This window comes from Anomaloglossus baeobatrachus, chromosome 11 (genome assembly GCF_048569485.1).
Source record: "Anomaloglossus baeobatrachus isolate aAnoBae1 chromosome 11, aAnoBae1.hap1, whole genome shotgun sequence".
Classification (NCBI taxonomy): domain Eukaryota; kingdom Metazoa; phylum Chordata; class Amphibia; order Anura; family Aromobatidae; genus Anomaloglossus; species Anomaloglossus baeobatrachus.
Window position 1 is genome coordinate 145,616,156 of NC_134363.1, and position 14,158 is coordinate 145,630,313.

The 14,158-nt window shown below is 46.1% G+C and overlaps 1 protein-coding gene across 1 annotated transcript in view; it reads right to left on the reverse strand.

The window, feature by feature from the left end:
• Positions 1–939: 939 nt before the first annotated feature.
• CLDN19 (claudin 19) overlaps positions 940–14,158 on the reverse strand; it is a 51,440-nt gene continuing 38,221 nt past the window's right edge. Inside the window, exons 4-5 of the mRNA XM_075329200.1 lie at positions 12,080–12,229; positions 940–3,010 (exon numbers count right to left, since the gene is read on the reverse strand). Coding sequence (XP_075185315.1) covers positions 2,968–3,010; positions 12,080–12,229 — 193 coding nt within the window. The 3' untranslated portion in view covers positions 940–2,967. The remainder of the gene's footprint in view (positions 3,011–12,079; positions 12,230–14,158) is intronic.

The following is a 14,158-nucleotide window of genomic DNA, read 5'->3' on the forward strand; positions in this document are numbered from 1 at the left end:
ACGATTACAACGATTTTGCGCTCCTTAATCGTATCAAAAAGGATTTACACACTAAGATATCGACTGCGACACCGGATGTGCGTCACTCTTGATTTGACCCCACCGACATCGCAACTGCGATGTCGTAGTGTGCAAAGTGCCCCTTAGGATAGGTCATCAATTTCTGATTGGCCGGGGTTCGACACTCTCTGTACCCCTGCCAATCAGCTGCTCTCGGTGGCGGTGGCAGCAGCAGGGAGCCAGAAATGCTCAGTTCCGGAGCTGCTCCATCTTCTTATAATGGCTGCGGCCGGGTACTGCACATACGCCTCCTATTGAGCTGAATGGGAGGCAGATGTGCAGTATCAGGCCGCAACCGCTAGCAGAAGACAGGGCAGCTCCGGAACTGAGCATTTCTGGCCCCCTGCTGCTGCCAGTGTCAAGAACACCTGATTGGTGGAGGTGTGGGGTGTTGGTCCCCAGCCAATCAGACATTTTACAAGGAATGGCCATCAATATAAAAGTAGTGGACAACCTCTTTAAGCTGATTATAGGGTATTTCAGTGCTTTGTCCTCCAGGTATCAGCTACAGTTTATGGTTGAATCTGAAAGAAAGTGTTCAAACCCTATAGTGAACCACAACAGTTAAAAAAGTTTGGACATCCCCATTGAAATCAATAAGCTGTCCATGTAATGGTGAGATGGAGCTATCCAGAGAAAAGCTAAGGTATATAGATGGCACTTACCTGCAACACCACAACTGGAGAAAGCTCCAATCCCTACTGTGCAACCCCTTAGATGCTATGGTCAATATTGACAGCAGCATCTAAGCAGTCAGAAAGTAATTTCATCTATATTTATACTTCGTAACACCCCATTTATCTCTTTATGGATACAATGTTATGTATCTTATGTTTATTCCGTTAGTTTAACAAAGAATATGACATTTTGAACTATAAGAACTCATTACCTAAATTTATTTATTAGTTGACAAAAAGTTACATTCACAGCAAGACATTATAAAAGTTCTTCGGTATTCACGGTATCTCCAATATATACAATTCCGTATGAAAAAATATCTGAAGGTTAAACTGTTATTTTATAAATTTACGACGACTCTTTGCAGGAAAGTTCAGAAATGCGTTCCTGGTTTAGTTTGTTAAGAAGACAGAGGCAAATGCAGAATAGCCAATCTCACAAAAAGAACATTTTGTGTGACTTTAGCTTAAACTCCAAAAATTAACTACTTCTCATAATAATAAAAAAATATTAAAAAAGTAGGCAGTGCTGGTTATTTGTCAGGTAATACAACAATTCTATGGCTGGTAAAGTTATCATATCAGATGACTAAGGACACTATTTGTATTATTCAGTATGGCTCAGAGGACAAGGGTTTATTGGATACCCTCTGTGTACGGGGTCTACTGGACACTACTAGGGACTAGCGTTTAGGCCATCAACATGGAAAAGCAATTCTAGTACACCACTAGGTAGTAAACGTCATAGCTCATGAATGAGGATTGTAAGGGAACTGTAGTGGAGAAGGGTTTATAAGACTCCTATTACTAATCAGTAGAATTTATAAGCACTACTATAGGGGAAGGATTTAAGGATACCAGAAATGAGGAGGGTACATGTATGACTACTATAGAAAATAACGTATGAGACACAACCAGTGACTGGAGTTTAGAAGAAACCACTGGGGAGTTGTGTTCATAGGATCCAAGAAGATAGGAAGGTGTATTGAACAATGCTGTAAAAGGGGGTTTACGAGAAGACAATGATGAGAAGTTGGGTTTGAAGAACATTGGTAAGAAGTAGGACACACATTGGGATTGGGATCTCTAGGATACCAGTAGAGAGTATGATGTATGGGACACTACTGTAGGATTTAGCAGACATTGTGAGAAGTAGGGTTTATAGGACATTGGTAAGACGTAGGACACAAACAGGAATTGGGGTCCTTAGGATACCAGTAGAGATTAAGATGTGTGGGACACTACTGTAGGCTTTAGAAAACATTGGTGAGAAATAGGGTTTGTAGTACATTGTTTAGAAGTGGGACACAAATGGGAATTGGGGTCCTTAGGATACCACTAGAGATTAAGATGTATGGGACACTACTGTAGGCTTTAGAAGAAATTGGTGAGAAGAAGGGTTTGTAGGTCATTGGTTGCATGGATACAACCATGCATTTGGGTTTAAAATCACCACTAGTAAGTGGGGTTTATGGCAGACTACCATGGACTAAAATTTAGAAGTCATTGGTGAGAAAGAGGGTTTGAAGAACATTGATAAGAAGTAGGACCCAACCAGGAATTGGGATTCAAAGAACACCACTAGAGTAAGATATATAAGATACTACTGGAGAGTTTAGTAGACACTGGTGAGAAGTAGGTTTTGTAAATATTGGGAAGGAGTAGGACACAACTAGGGATTAAGGTTTATGGCATATGGAAGTTGGGACACTAGGAATTGGGGTGCATGGGACATTACTTTAGACTACTGATTAGAAGTCATTGGTGCGAAGTTGGGTTTATAGAACATTGGTAGGTAGTAGGACACAACTAGGCATTGAGGTTTATGGCATAAAAGGAAATTGGGTTTATGGGACACTATTGAAAACCAGATTTTACAAGCCATGGTGGAAAGGGTTTACAGGGCAACACAGCAGAGTGGTATTTATAGGACACTAGTGGGGAGCAGGGTTAGGACACTACATGAGAGTACACTGTATAGGACACCACATTGAAATGGGCTTTTGAGGACAATAGTGAGAAATAATGTTTATAGGACACCCTACAGGACTACCTGTATACGTTTCCTCTACTTTGGACTCCTCACAACTACAAAAAAATTGGCACGATTTCTTTACATCGAAAGTCTCTCAAAAAAGCATCAGTCTTTTTATAGGATTCCGTTTCCAGGATCTTCCATCGTTTTCTTTCCAAAACATTTTCAACATGGATGTCACGGTGCTCTGTCACATTAACTTGTCTCTTCTTTTTTCTTTATTGGAACTTTTGTAATTCTACAGAAAAGAATGATTGAATTACAAACAAAATTATTGATGATTTATAACCTCAGAACAATAGATTCTATTTGAGGTATTTTATTCTATCCTGTCAATGTTACTGTTAGAAATTCACGTTTTTTGCTTTGAGCATATTATTAGAAATTAAATTTAGTACTCATAACCTGTGATATATTTTTCAAGAAAGTCATCTAGTAGCTCCTTGAAGTTTTTAAATGAATCGACCATTACCAGTAAAATAATGACACATACTCAACCTCCAGTGCCAGTGTTGTGTCAACAGTGTCAGCACTGGCTCTCCCAGGGCTCAGATGACATTGTTATGTCATGTAATCCCTATGTAAAATTAGCACTGGCTTCATTCTCCCCTTCTTTGGATGCAACTGGCATCCGGAGAAAGTGAGAAAGTATACTTGTGACACTTTTCTCTGCTCTGCGCCCTCCCTTCTCTCAATGTTATTCCCTCTTTACACGTCTGCGATAAAAATACACATTTTCACGGTTCATATTGGCCCATCCGTGTGCCGTCATTTTGGCACATGTGTGTTCTCCGTATGCTATCCGTGATAGCACACGGAGATCAGGAACTTTTTACTGACTTGTCTCCGGTGCTGCTGTCTCCATGGCTGCTACTTCCGGGTCTGCGGTGCAGTGAATATTCATGAGCATAATGAGCGGGCCAGGAAGCAAGTGACAGCAGAGCCGAAGACAGCAGCACTGGAGACAGGTGAGTATAGAAAATAATTTTATTTCAAAGACACGTGTTTTCTCCGGTACGTGTCACATGGAACAAATCTGTGTGCAGTCTGCGTGACATCAGTGCTGCCGGAGAAACACGGATTTGTTTTCGTGCAGAACACACGGACACGCGTGTGCGCCACACGGACATATGTCTGTGAGAAAACAGGGATGTCTGCGCAGACCCATTGATTTTAATGCATGCCTCCGGTACGTATGAAAACAGTTGAAACAGAAGCGCCTATAACAACTCAGAGATAAGGATGCAGCAGTGACACCTCTACTCAGCACTTAGGTGTACCTACTACAAATAATAAGGTTCTGGTGAACTGCACGCTTAACCAGCATTGTCACTGGTAGTAACTACATAAGTAACGCAATATTCAAGCGGCCTGCCTAGTAGCAGTGTTCAGTACACTTAACCAGCGCTGTCACTGGTAGAAACTACATAAGTAAGTGACCAGTCTAGCAATCTCTCGCTACAGGATAAATAAAGACTGAGCACCATCCAGCTTCGGCAGCATCCCTATATAACCTAAGCAATAACCTAAGCACCGCCCATCAGCTCATGTCCAATCAGGGTAGCTGACATCCAACGGCCAATCCAAAGAGGCCTTGTCATCGGGGAAGCTGACATCCAACGACCAATTCAGTGAAGCCATGTCATCAGGACTGCTGACGTCCGACGGTCAATCCAAAGATGCCATGTCACGCGCATGCGCATTGGCCAAAGAGTCTAACTCAGAAAAAGACTCGGCTCGCGCATGCGCACTTGCCTGCTTTCCACACTTAGATTCTGGCGGCTGAACAGCCACCAGTAACACAGCGGAGGATGGCGCCGAGGCGTAGCAGCACCTGTAGAATGGGTCTTGGGCAGCGTCGAGACAGGAGGCACCCTAGCTCTGACCCGAGAGGGAGGACACCTTCGGCGTACAGCTGTAACACTTGTGATGTTGTTATAGGAAATAAACTGAAAACTGGAACTTTTCTGCAGGACTTATAATAAATGTTCAATTCAAAGCAGCAGTCACAATCATACAATCACACCGCCGATCATCTATGCATTAGAAGAAAATGTATATATTTATTTATGTTTTGTAACGCCAATTAAAGCCCCCATACATAGCAATTAACTGATATAATATATTTAAATAAAATGTTCCTGTTAGTAACATGCTACAGAAATCTTTCTAGAGTATAATGTCACCAACATGATTATAAAGGAGCTCATTCTGAAGACCAAAATATCGATCAGAGCTAACTCACCTAATAGGAGACTATAAGATCTTGCCTGCGATTCAGACCTTGTGGCATGCGACTCCCCAGGATAAAAATCCAGTGCCTCTTTCGATTCAAAAGCTTGCGCCGATGATCACCACCAATCCTAAAAAACCCATGCACCTAGTGAATTTTGTACTTACCTATCACACACTTTATATTATTTTTCTGTGCATGCACGGATTTTATTGCTTGATTTTATTGGCTATTAAATTATTTATCTTATAGACTGTAGTATTTGTAAAATCCAATATGTGGGTTGTACTATGGGGTCCCTGAAGAAGCGCATTCGCAAACATATGTCAGATGTGTCTAATCCTACAGTGGTTAATATGCCTTCAGTTTCATGTCATTTTGTTAACATTCAAATGGGTGATCTTACTGGATTTACTTTCAGAGGCATTGAAAAAGTAACCCGACCTCCGAGAGGGGGTGATCATCAGCACAAGCTTATGAATCAAGAGAGCCATTGGATTTTTATCCTGGGGAATCACATGCCGCAAGGTGAATCGCAGGCAAGATCTTATAGTCTCCTACTAGGTGAGTTAGCTCTGACCAATATAATGCGTAGTGTTTAGAATGAACTTATTTATAATCATGTTGGTGAGATTATACTCTAGACAGGGCATGTTACTAACAAGAAAATTTTATTTGGATATTACCGTATTTTTCGGATTATAAGACGCACTTTTCCTCCCAAAAATTTGGGAGGAAAATGAGGTGTGCGTCTTAGAATCCGAACGTAGCTTACCGGGAGGTGGAGAATGTGCACTGTGCTGGCTCCCGTGTGGGCTGCGGTGGGGGACTGTCTGTGCCGGCAGCTGTCTGTGGCGGCGGCTGGTTGGCTGTCTGTGCGGAGGGCTGCCTGTGCCAGGGTCTGTCTGTGCCAGCAGCTGCCTGTGCTGGCGGCTGGCTGTGCGGGTGGTTGGCTGTGCAGGCGCCTGGCTGGGTGTGCGGATGGCTGGCTGTGCGGAGGGCTCTGTGTGGGCGGCTGGCTATCCATGCGGAGGGCTGTATGTTCGGGCGGCTGGCTATCCATGCGGAGGGCTGTCTGTGCGGGCGGCTGGCTATCCATGCGGAGGGCTGTCTGTGCGGGCGACTGGCTATCCATGCGGAGGGCTGTCTGTGCCGACGACTGGCTGGCTGTGTGGAGTAGGCTGGTGCAGTGGGTGTCCCAGATGCTCTGGCTTCAATTAATGGTACCCGGAGTAGGCACGTGCGCAGATGGAGCTCTCGGCTCAAGATCTCATTTGCACACGCGCTGCCTCCGGGCGCCATTTCCTTGAAACCCACATTGTTGACAGAGCATCTGGGACACGCGCCGCATCACTCTGCTCCACACAGCCAGCACAGCTTGACTGCTGTCAGCATAGCCCCCATCGCTGCCATCACAGCCCCTACCACTGCCAGAACAGCCCCCACCACTGCCAGCACAGCCCCCACCGCAGTGTCTGCAGCATCGCCCTACTCCAGCACCGCCCGTGCCTCCTGTGACCACGCTCCACCACTGCTGCGGCCCCCCCCCGGTAAGATGCTGTCGGAGTATAAGATGGACCCGCCTTTTTTTTCTATGTTTTTCATCTCTAAATTTGGGGTGCGTCTTATAATTCGGTGCGTCTTAATTATAAGACAAGATTTGTCTTATAAATTAAGACAAATTTATAAGACAAATAAATGGTGCGTAATATCCACGTTTCAAATCTTATCTATATATGTAATTGCCTTATTCTGTCTGTCTGTCTGTCTGTCTGTCTGTCTTGCTCCAAAATTGTGTCCTTACGGTGACACAAAGCTGATTGGCCGCTGGGCTCGCCATGGCCCCGCCCCCCGCACGGATTGGCCGCTCGCCCAGGCAACTCGCCCACGCCCCCCTCACGCAATGCACGCTCGCTCTGGCCCCGCCCCCCGCACGCATTCCCTGAACCGACCGACACGGAGCCACGACTCCCAGGTGAGTACTGTACCCCCGGGAGCCCACATCAGCGTACGCCGCCAACCCAGCCGACACATACCCTCGCATTGCTGGGGTTGCCGCCGTATGCTGGTGTGGGCTCCCGTGCGAGCGGGGGACGGGATACGCTGGTAACCATGGTAGCATAGTTACCAGCGCATCAAGGTCCTGCAGCGGCGGAACATACACACACACACACACATAACAACACACACACAGCAGATCACACTCACTCTCACACACACCTCACACACACATCACATCGCATCCACACACTCACAACATCCTGGGATATCGCTTGCTTCTCGGCGGCGATACTGTGCAGTGAACTTCCAGGACCTGCCGGAGGATCACATGGCCAGAAGCATGTGGTAACTCCGGATGTTGTGAGTGTGAGCGCGTATGTGCAATATCGTCAATGTGTGTGTGCGTGAGTGTATGCGATCGGGTGTGTGTGAGTGTATGCGATCGGGTGTGTGTGAGTGTATGCGATCGGGTGTGTGTGTGTGTGTGTGTGTGTATGCGATCGGATCTGTGTCGGCAGAGGAGCACGGCGTGCTGGAAGAGGCTGGGAGGAGAGAGGCTGATCCTGGGGAAGGCTGGGAGGGAGAGGCTGAGAGAAGAGAGGCTGATGCTGGGGGAGGCTGAGGCTGGGGTAGGCTGGGAGGAGAGAGGCTGATGCTGGGGACAGAAAAGGCTGATGCTGGGAGGAGAGAGGCTGATGCTGGGAGGAGAGAGGCTGATGCTGGGAGGAGAGAGGCTGATGCTGGGAGGAGAGAGGCTGATCCTGCGGAAGGCTGGGAGGGGGAGGCTGAGAGAAGAGAGGCTGATGCTGGGGGAGGCTGAGGCTGGGGTAGGCTGGGAGGAGAGAGGCTGATGCTAGGGACAGAAAAGGCTGATGCTGGGAGGAGAGAGGCTGATGCTGGGAGGAGAGAGGCTGATGCTGCGGGCAGAGAGGTCGATGCTGCGGGCAGAGAGGCTGCTACTGCGGGCAGAGAGGCTGATGCTGCGGGCAGAGAGGCTGATGCTGGTGCAGCATGGGGGATGGAGCACGATGGGGGGTGCGCAGCATGGGGGATGGAGCACGTTTGGGAGTGCGCAGCATGGCGGATGGACCACGTTTGGGAGTGCGCAGCATGGCGGATGGACCACGTTTGGGAGTGCGCAGCATGGGGGATGGAGCACGTTTGGGAGTGCGCAGCATGGCGGATGGAGCACGTTTGGGAGTGCGCAGCATGGCGGATGGAGCACGTTTGGGAGTACGCAGCATGGCGGATGGTGCACGATGGGGAGTGCGCAGTATGGCGGATGGAGCACGTTTGGGAGTGCGCAGTATGGCGGATGGAGCACCTTTGGGGAGTGCGCAGCATGGCGGATGGAGCACGTTTGGGAGTGCGCAGCATGGCGGATGGACCACGTTTGGGAGTGCGCAGCATGGCGGATGGAGCACGTTTGGGAGTGCGCAGCATGGCGGATGGAGCACGTTTGGGAGTGTGCAGCATGGTGGATGGAGCACGTTTGGGAGTGCGCAGCATGGCGGATGGAGCACGTTTGGGAGTGCGCAGCATGGCGGATGGAGCACGTTTGGGAGTGCGCAGCATGGCGGATGGAGCACGATGGGGGGTGCGCAGCATGGCGGATGGAGCACGTTTGGGAGTGCGCAGCATGGCGGGTGGAGCACGTTTGGGAGTGCGCAGCATAGCGGATGGAGCACGATGGGGACTGCGCACAATGGCGGATGGAGCACGTTTAGGAGTGCGCAGCATGGCGGATGGAGCACGTTTGGGAGTGCGCAGCATGGGGGATGCAGAACGATGGGGAGTGCGCAGTATGGCGGATGGAGGACGTTTGGGAGGGCGCAGCATGGCGGATGTACCACGTTTGGGAGTGCGCAGCATGGCGGATGGAGCATGTTTGGGAGTGCGTAGCATGGCGGATGGAGCACGATGGGGAGTGCACAGCATGGGGGATGGAGCACGATGGGGGGTGCGCAGCATGGGGGATGGAGCACGATGGGAGGTGCACACCTCCCCCCAACACACACACACACGCGCACTGCACAACACACACACACACTGGGAACCACAAACACCGCCCTACACAGACACCCACACACACAGACAACGCTGCACACACACAACACCCAACACACAAACACCGCGGCATACATAAATATACGCACATACCGCACAACACACACACATTGCACAAAACATACCTCCCCCCAAAACACACCACACCCACACAAACCGCGCAACACACACACACACAACGCTACAGACACACAGCGCTCCACAAACAACGCAACACACGCAACACACATACAACACCGCTCTCATCCCCCGCCACACCCAGACAACACCCAGAACATGTACAGCGCCCTACACAAACACTTGGTAAGTACACACAACAACATCTATATATATAACAAAAATCATACATTAACTACACAATACGTAAATTCTAGAATACCCGATGCGTAGAATCGGGCCACCTTCTAGTATTTAATAACTGTATACTGTACGCCTTTCGATATGCCCCTTTAGGACAGACATTGTTTGCTAATATACTTATATGTATATGCTTTTTAGTAAGATATCTTTATGAAATATGGAATGACCTTATATAAAATAATTTCTCACAATATCAAATTAATATTTGTTCACTCATTGTTGCTCTGATCTGCATTCTTGTAACTATTTGTTGTTTTTTTTACTTTGCCATAGACTTATATCCTGTATTTGTTATTTAGACATTGGGTGTATTTGGTCGACTAGTATAAAATTGTGAGGATGGGTTACTCCCTATTTTAATTCAACCCCACCCTGTTTGTTCCCAGAGAATAGTAACCCCCTTCTAAAATAGATCACCTTTACACAGGCTGTTAATGGACCATGAGGAAGGCGTAGTGTAGCGCCGAAACGCGTAGTCCCTACTTGACCATCACCCTGTGATCTGCCGTCTAAGTGATGTAGCATTTTTAATTTTAGTTTTTGGATAATAAAGACGTTTTTTAACCGCTAAGGAACCTACGTATTTGTTCCACTACATCTGTCCGCTGGACTCTGCTTCTTCTCCTTACCAATAGGTAACATAGTGTCACCATCTTGGCTTAATAGACTTTATTCCTTTCTCTTAAATTGACTTGTCCTACGAACAAAATTTAGTTTAACCAGCAGAACTTGGAATAATAATAATTTTCACAATTGGATGTTTTTTTTTTAAAAAATGTTCCTGTGCTAAGATAATCTTATATATGTGTCCTTGCTGTGTACTGTGTAATGGCTGTGTCTGGCCGTAAAGGTAGATGGTCTGATCATACCACATTTCCTGAGCCGAGGAGGAAGTAAAAAAGTATATAGACATTACAGCATGGGATCACAAATAATTATTTCTATGAGATAAAATATTTTTATAAACAGGCAGGGAAATGTTTTACCTCACAAAAAGAATGATATGATCAAACCATCTCCCTGTATGATCAGACACAGCCATTACACAGTACAAAGCAGGGACACATATCTAAAATTATCTCAGCACAGGAACATTTTTGTTAAACACATCCAATTGTGGAAATTATTATTATTCCAAGATCTATTAATTAAAAGTAATTTAAAAATTAACTTTTTTCATGGGAAAACCACTTTAAATAGTATTTATCCCATGTCATAAATGTGTATTTTTTTTTTCCTGGTGTAAATTCCGCTTCCGCTGTTTTCCTGGATCTGGCAATGTTTTTCTTTTGTTCCCGCATTTTTTTCCTGAGCTTTGGTCCCATCTATAGTGTATAGAAATCTAGTCTTTTTTTTAGCCGATTAATGTGGTCTTCAACTTTTCTTTGTCGTTGTCTTCATGAAGATCTTGTCCAGTTGGTTAAGAAGGCTAGATTTATGTACAGGGAGCAGGGAGCCATATCTCAAGAATGGAGAGGCGCAGAAACAACAGAAAAATAACTCCAGATTAAGGAGAGTGTCAATTGCAACAGATAAAAAGTTTTCTATAATTTATGGCAAGTGACTGGTCCTTTTAAAGAAGTTTTAGAGTCAGTTAGGCGGTTCTCTTTGACCAATAGGAGAGTAAGATTTGCTGATTTAGAGTTTGCAGTAAGATAACAGCCACTAGTCAGGAGCTAGAGGGAAATTGTCAGGCTACCACTAGGGGGTGCATGTACTCAGATAGATAAACAACTCCTAAGTGTACTTAGACAGAAGCCCACTAGGGGTCGCTAGCAAGAGTAGGGATAGTCAATTAGTCATGGTCAAGCTAAGATGTCATGTCGGTACCGAGCAGAAAACAAGACAAAGTCAAAGCACAGAGCCGAGGTTAGATACCAGGAGAGCAAGTAAGCACAGGGGAGGATGTGGGGAACACAGGACAGGACAGAAGACCAGAGGACAGGGAGGTATGGACAAAAGGACGGGTAAAAGGGAAGGAGGTACAGAAGAGCAGGAGAAATGGGGATAAGGACTTACCGGGGAAACAGAGGTCAGGTCAAGGGAACGGAGGTCAGGTCAGGCAAGAGGGATGGAAGTCAGATCAGGCAAGGGAAGTGGAGGTCAGGACAAACAGTACCGGGTAGCAGGATAAGAACCAGAGCACGTCTCACAGGAATGGAGCCACAGCAGAGCCGGAAATATCACTGGCGGCGTCCTGGAGGCAGTAGCACAAAGATATGGCAGCGTAACCCCCGGAACGAGGCCAGAACAAACAGACCCCCCCAGAGGCAGGTTACATGCACCAGCTCAGGAATAGCAGAGCCATGCATGAATCATGATAGAAATTATTTTTTGGTATTAATGCAACAATTAGTGATATTAGGGCATCTAATATGTCTCGGTGGCAGATTCTCGTCGATGTATCCTCTGTTTGAAGTGATAAAGATAACAGTTGTTACTTCAGAGTCACATGATGTCTAATGAAAATAGCTGATTAATATGTTATAATTTATTTACAAAATATTAAAATGTAAAAAAAACAAAACATAAAAAGCATGATAGGTATTAAACATGAGGGCTATAATAAATGATGCACTATGACTGTGCATGGTTGGGATGTGGACACCTGGAGACACCACTGACTAGGATGGAGGTTACACATACTCTCTGGTTGTTCCTGATGGTTGGGATTGTCTATAATATTGTTGTCCTCTTCTGTCTTCATTGGGACATGAACAGCATAGGAAGGATCCTCCCAGCATGGTGAGACTGGCAGCTGCCCACCCCACGAACAACGCTGAGCCAAACTCATACCTGAAATGCAAGGATTGGTTCATAGTGAGGATATTGCATGCTTGTACAGATAAGTGATTTTGACAATATGGTCAAGACACAGTGCGATGTTAATCAACTTTTCTAAAAATCTGAAAGGTAACCATATGTAACCCCTTTAATTATTTTGATACAATGGATAATCCCTTTAAATTGTGTTTTAAAATAAGACTAGGTCTACACGGTGACTTGTGCCCACATCACAAGTGAGGATAATAAGTGCAACCCAAAAGTGGGCAAGCACACAACCCAAGAGATATAACGCCGCACCCCATGTAGGATTTTTACTTGCAATTGTGAGGAACATTGCAATCTTATATCACAATTTAGCCCTAAGACATACACTGATGAGCAAAAGGGTAACAATGTTTTGAACCCTGGAATTTAAGGCTCCATATCTCACCATCCACTACAGCTTTGAATGTGAGACTACATTCATTTCATAGACGATCATCTTGGCTATGTCATACATAGATTTAACTTGCAACTATTTAGCATATGATTAGTTATGCAGATTCGTGTTATGTCCCAGCATTGTTACTGCTTTGCTCTTAAAAATCAAAATTGATCTTTTTCTGACACTGTTAGTATTTCGTAAATCCACCTTTGGCTTTCAACACTGCCTGAACCCTTCTTGGCATGCTGTCAATCAGATTCAAGCATGTTCTGATTAAGATCAGATCCCAGGTCTCATATACACGTTCCCAATGTGGGTGCGTACTGCTCAGCTCACTTGGGTATGTATACAGCTTTTTCTTTAACTCTACCCACAAGTGTTTGATTGGATTGAGGTTTGGGGACCAATCCAGCACCTCAACTTCATTGTCATTGAACTATTTCTTCTCTAATCTCGAACGTATGCTTCGGGTTGTTGTCCTGCTGGAACACTATGTCAAACTTTTCGTACCAATAGCACTCAAGTGTACAAAATAACTCGTCTTGTAGTAGACTCATTTAAAACTCAGTGTCAAGCTAGTGGATGTGGACAGCGCCACTGCACCATGACCGGGCTTACTCTGAAGGGGCATGACTAAGTGTCTGCCGGGTCTTCACCAGAGCCTCTGATGATGAGGATGTCCTGGGCTGTTGGTAGACACCAGGTATCACTAGAGAGCAGTCCCCGATACTGCAGCAGGTGACCAAAGGGTCAGGGACGCAGGTGCGGGAGGGCAGGCAGGACAAAATCGAAGCAGGAATCAGTACAGGAGGCTGTACGGAGTTGGAGAAACTAGCAAGAGTCAGTGCATGGAGGCTGGCAGGAGCAGCAAGCAAGAGAGTTATGCTAGCGACAACTTAGACAAGCTAGGAACCCAATTACTTAGGCATCTCTCCACAGAGGAAGGTGCATTCAATACTCAGAGACTTCCAGCCATAGGCTGGAAACACTTTAGGCTGTCCATTTAAGAGGTTGAAAGCCCTCATGGGCCCTAAGAATCCTAACAGGAGACCTTCGCAATGTGAGCAGGACTTGGGACCTGGAAACCCGAGGCAGAGAGAGAGAAGAGTGAGGAGGACATAGTTGGCTGGCTGCAGTGGTGAGCATGTTGGCGTCCCACCTGGGGGAAGGCAGCAGGACAGTGTAAGGACGTTGGTGTTACAGTCAGCGTTGAAACCACAATCAATCCTGGTCAAGAATCCAACGCTTCTGGCTGTGAAACAACCTCGTTGCATCAGGCTTCCTCCACCAAACTTGACAGTTCCTTCAATTCCTCACCCCATTAGCCCCTTTTCCCTTGTTTCTTCCTGACCAATTTATACCCATCAGAGCAGTCTACTGACTTTCATCTCATTAGTTCAAATCACCCGTTTCCAATCTTCTCCACTTTTTGGCAAATATAAACTGATGCTTCTTATGACAATATTGAAGTTGAGACTTCTTCATTTTTTTTTTGGCCACTATTTCAGACTTGC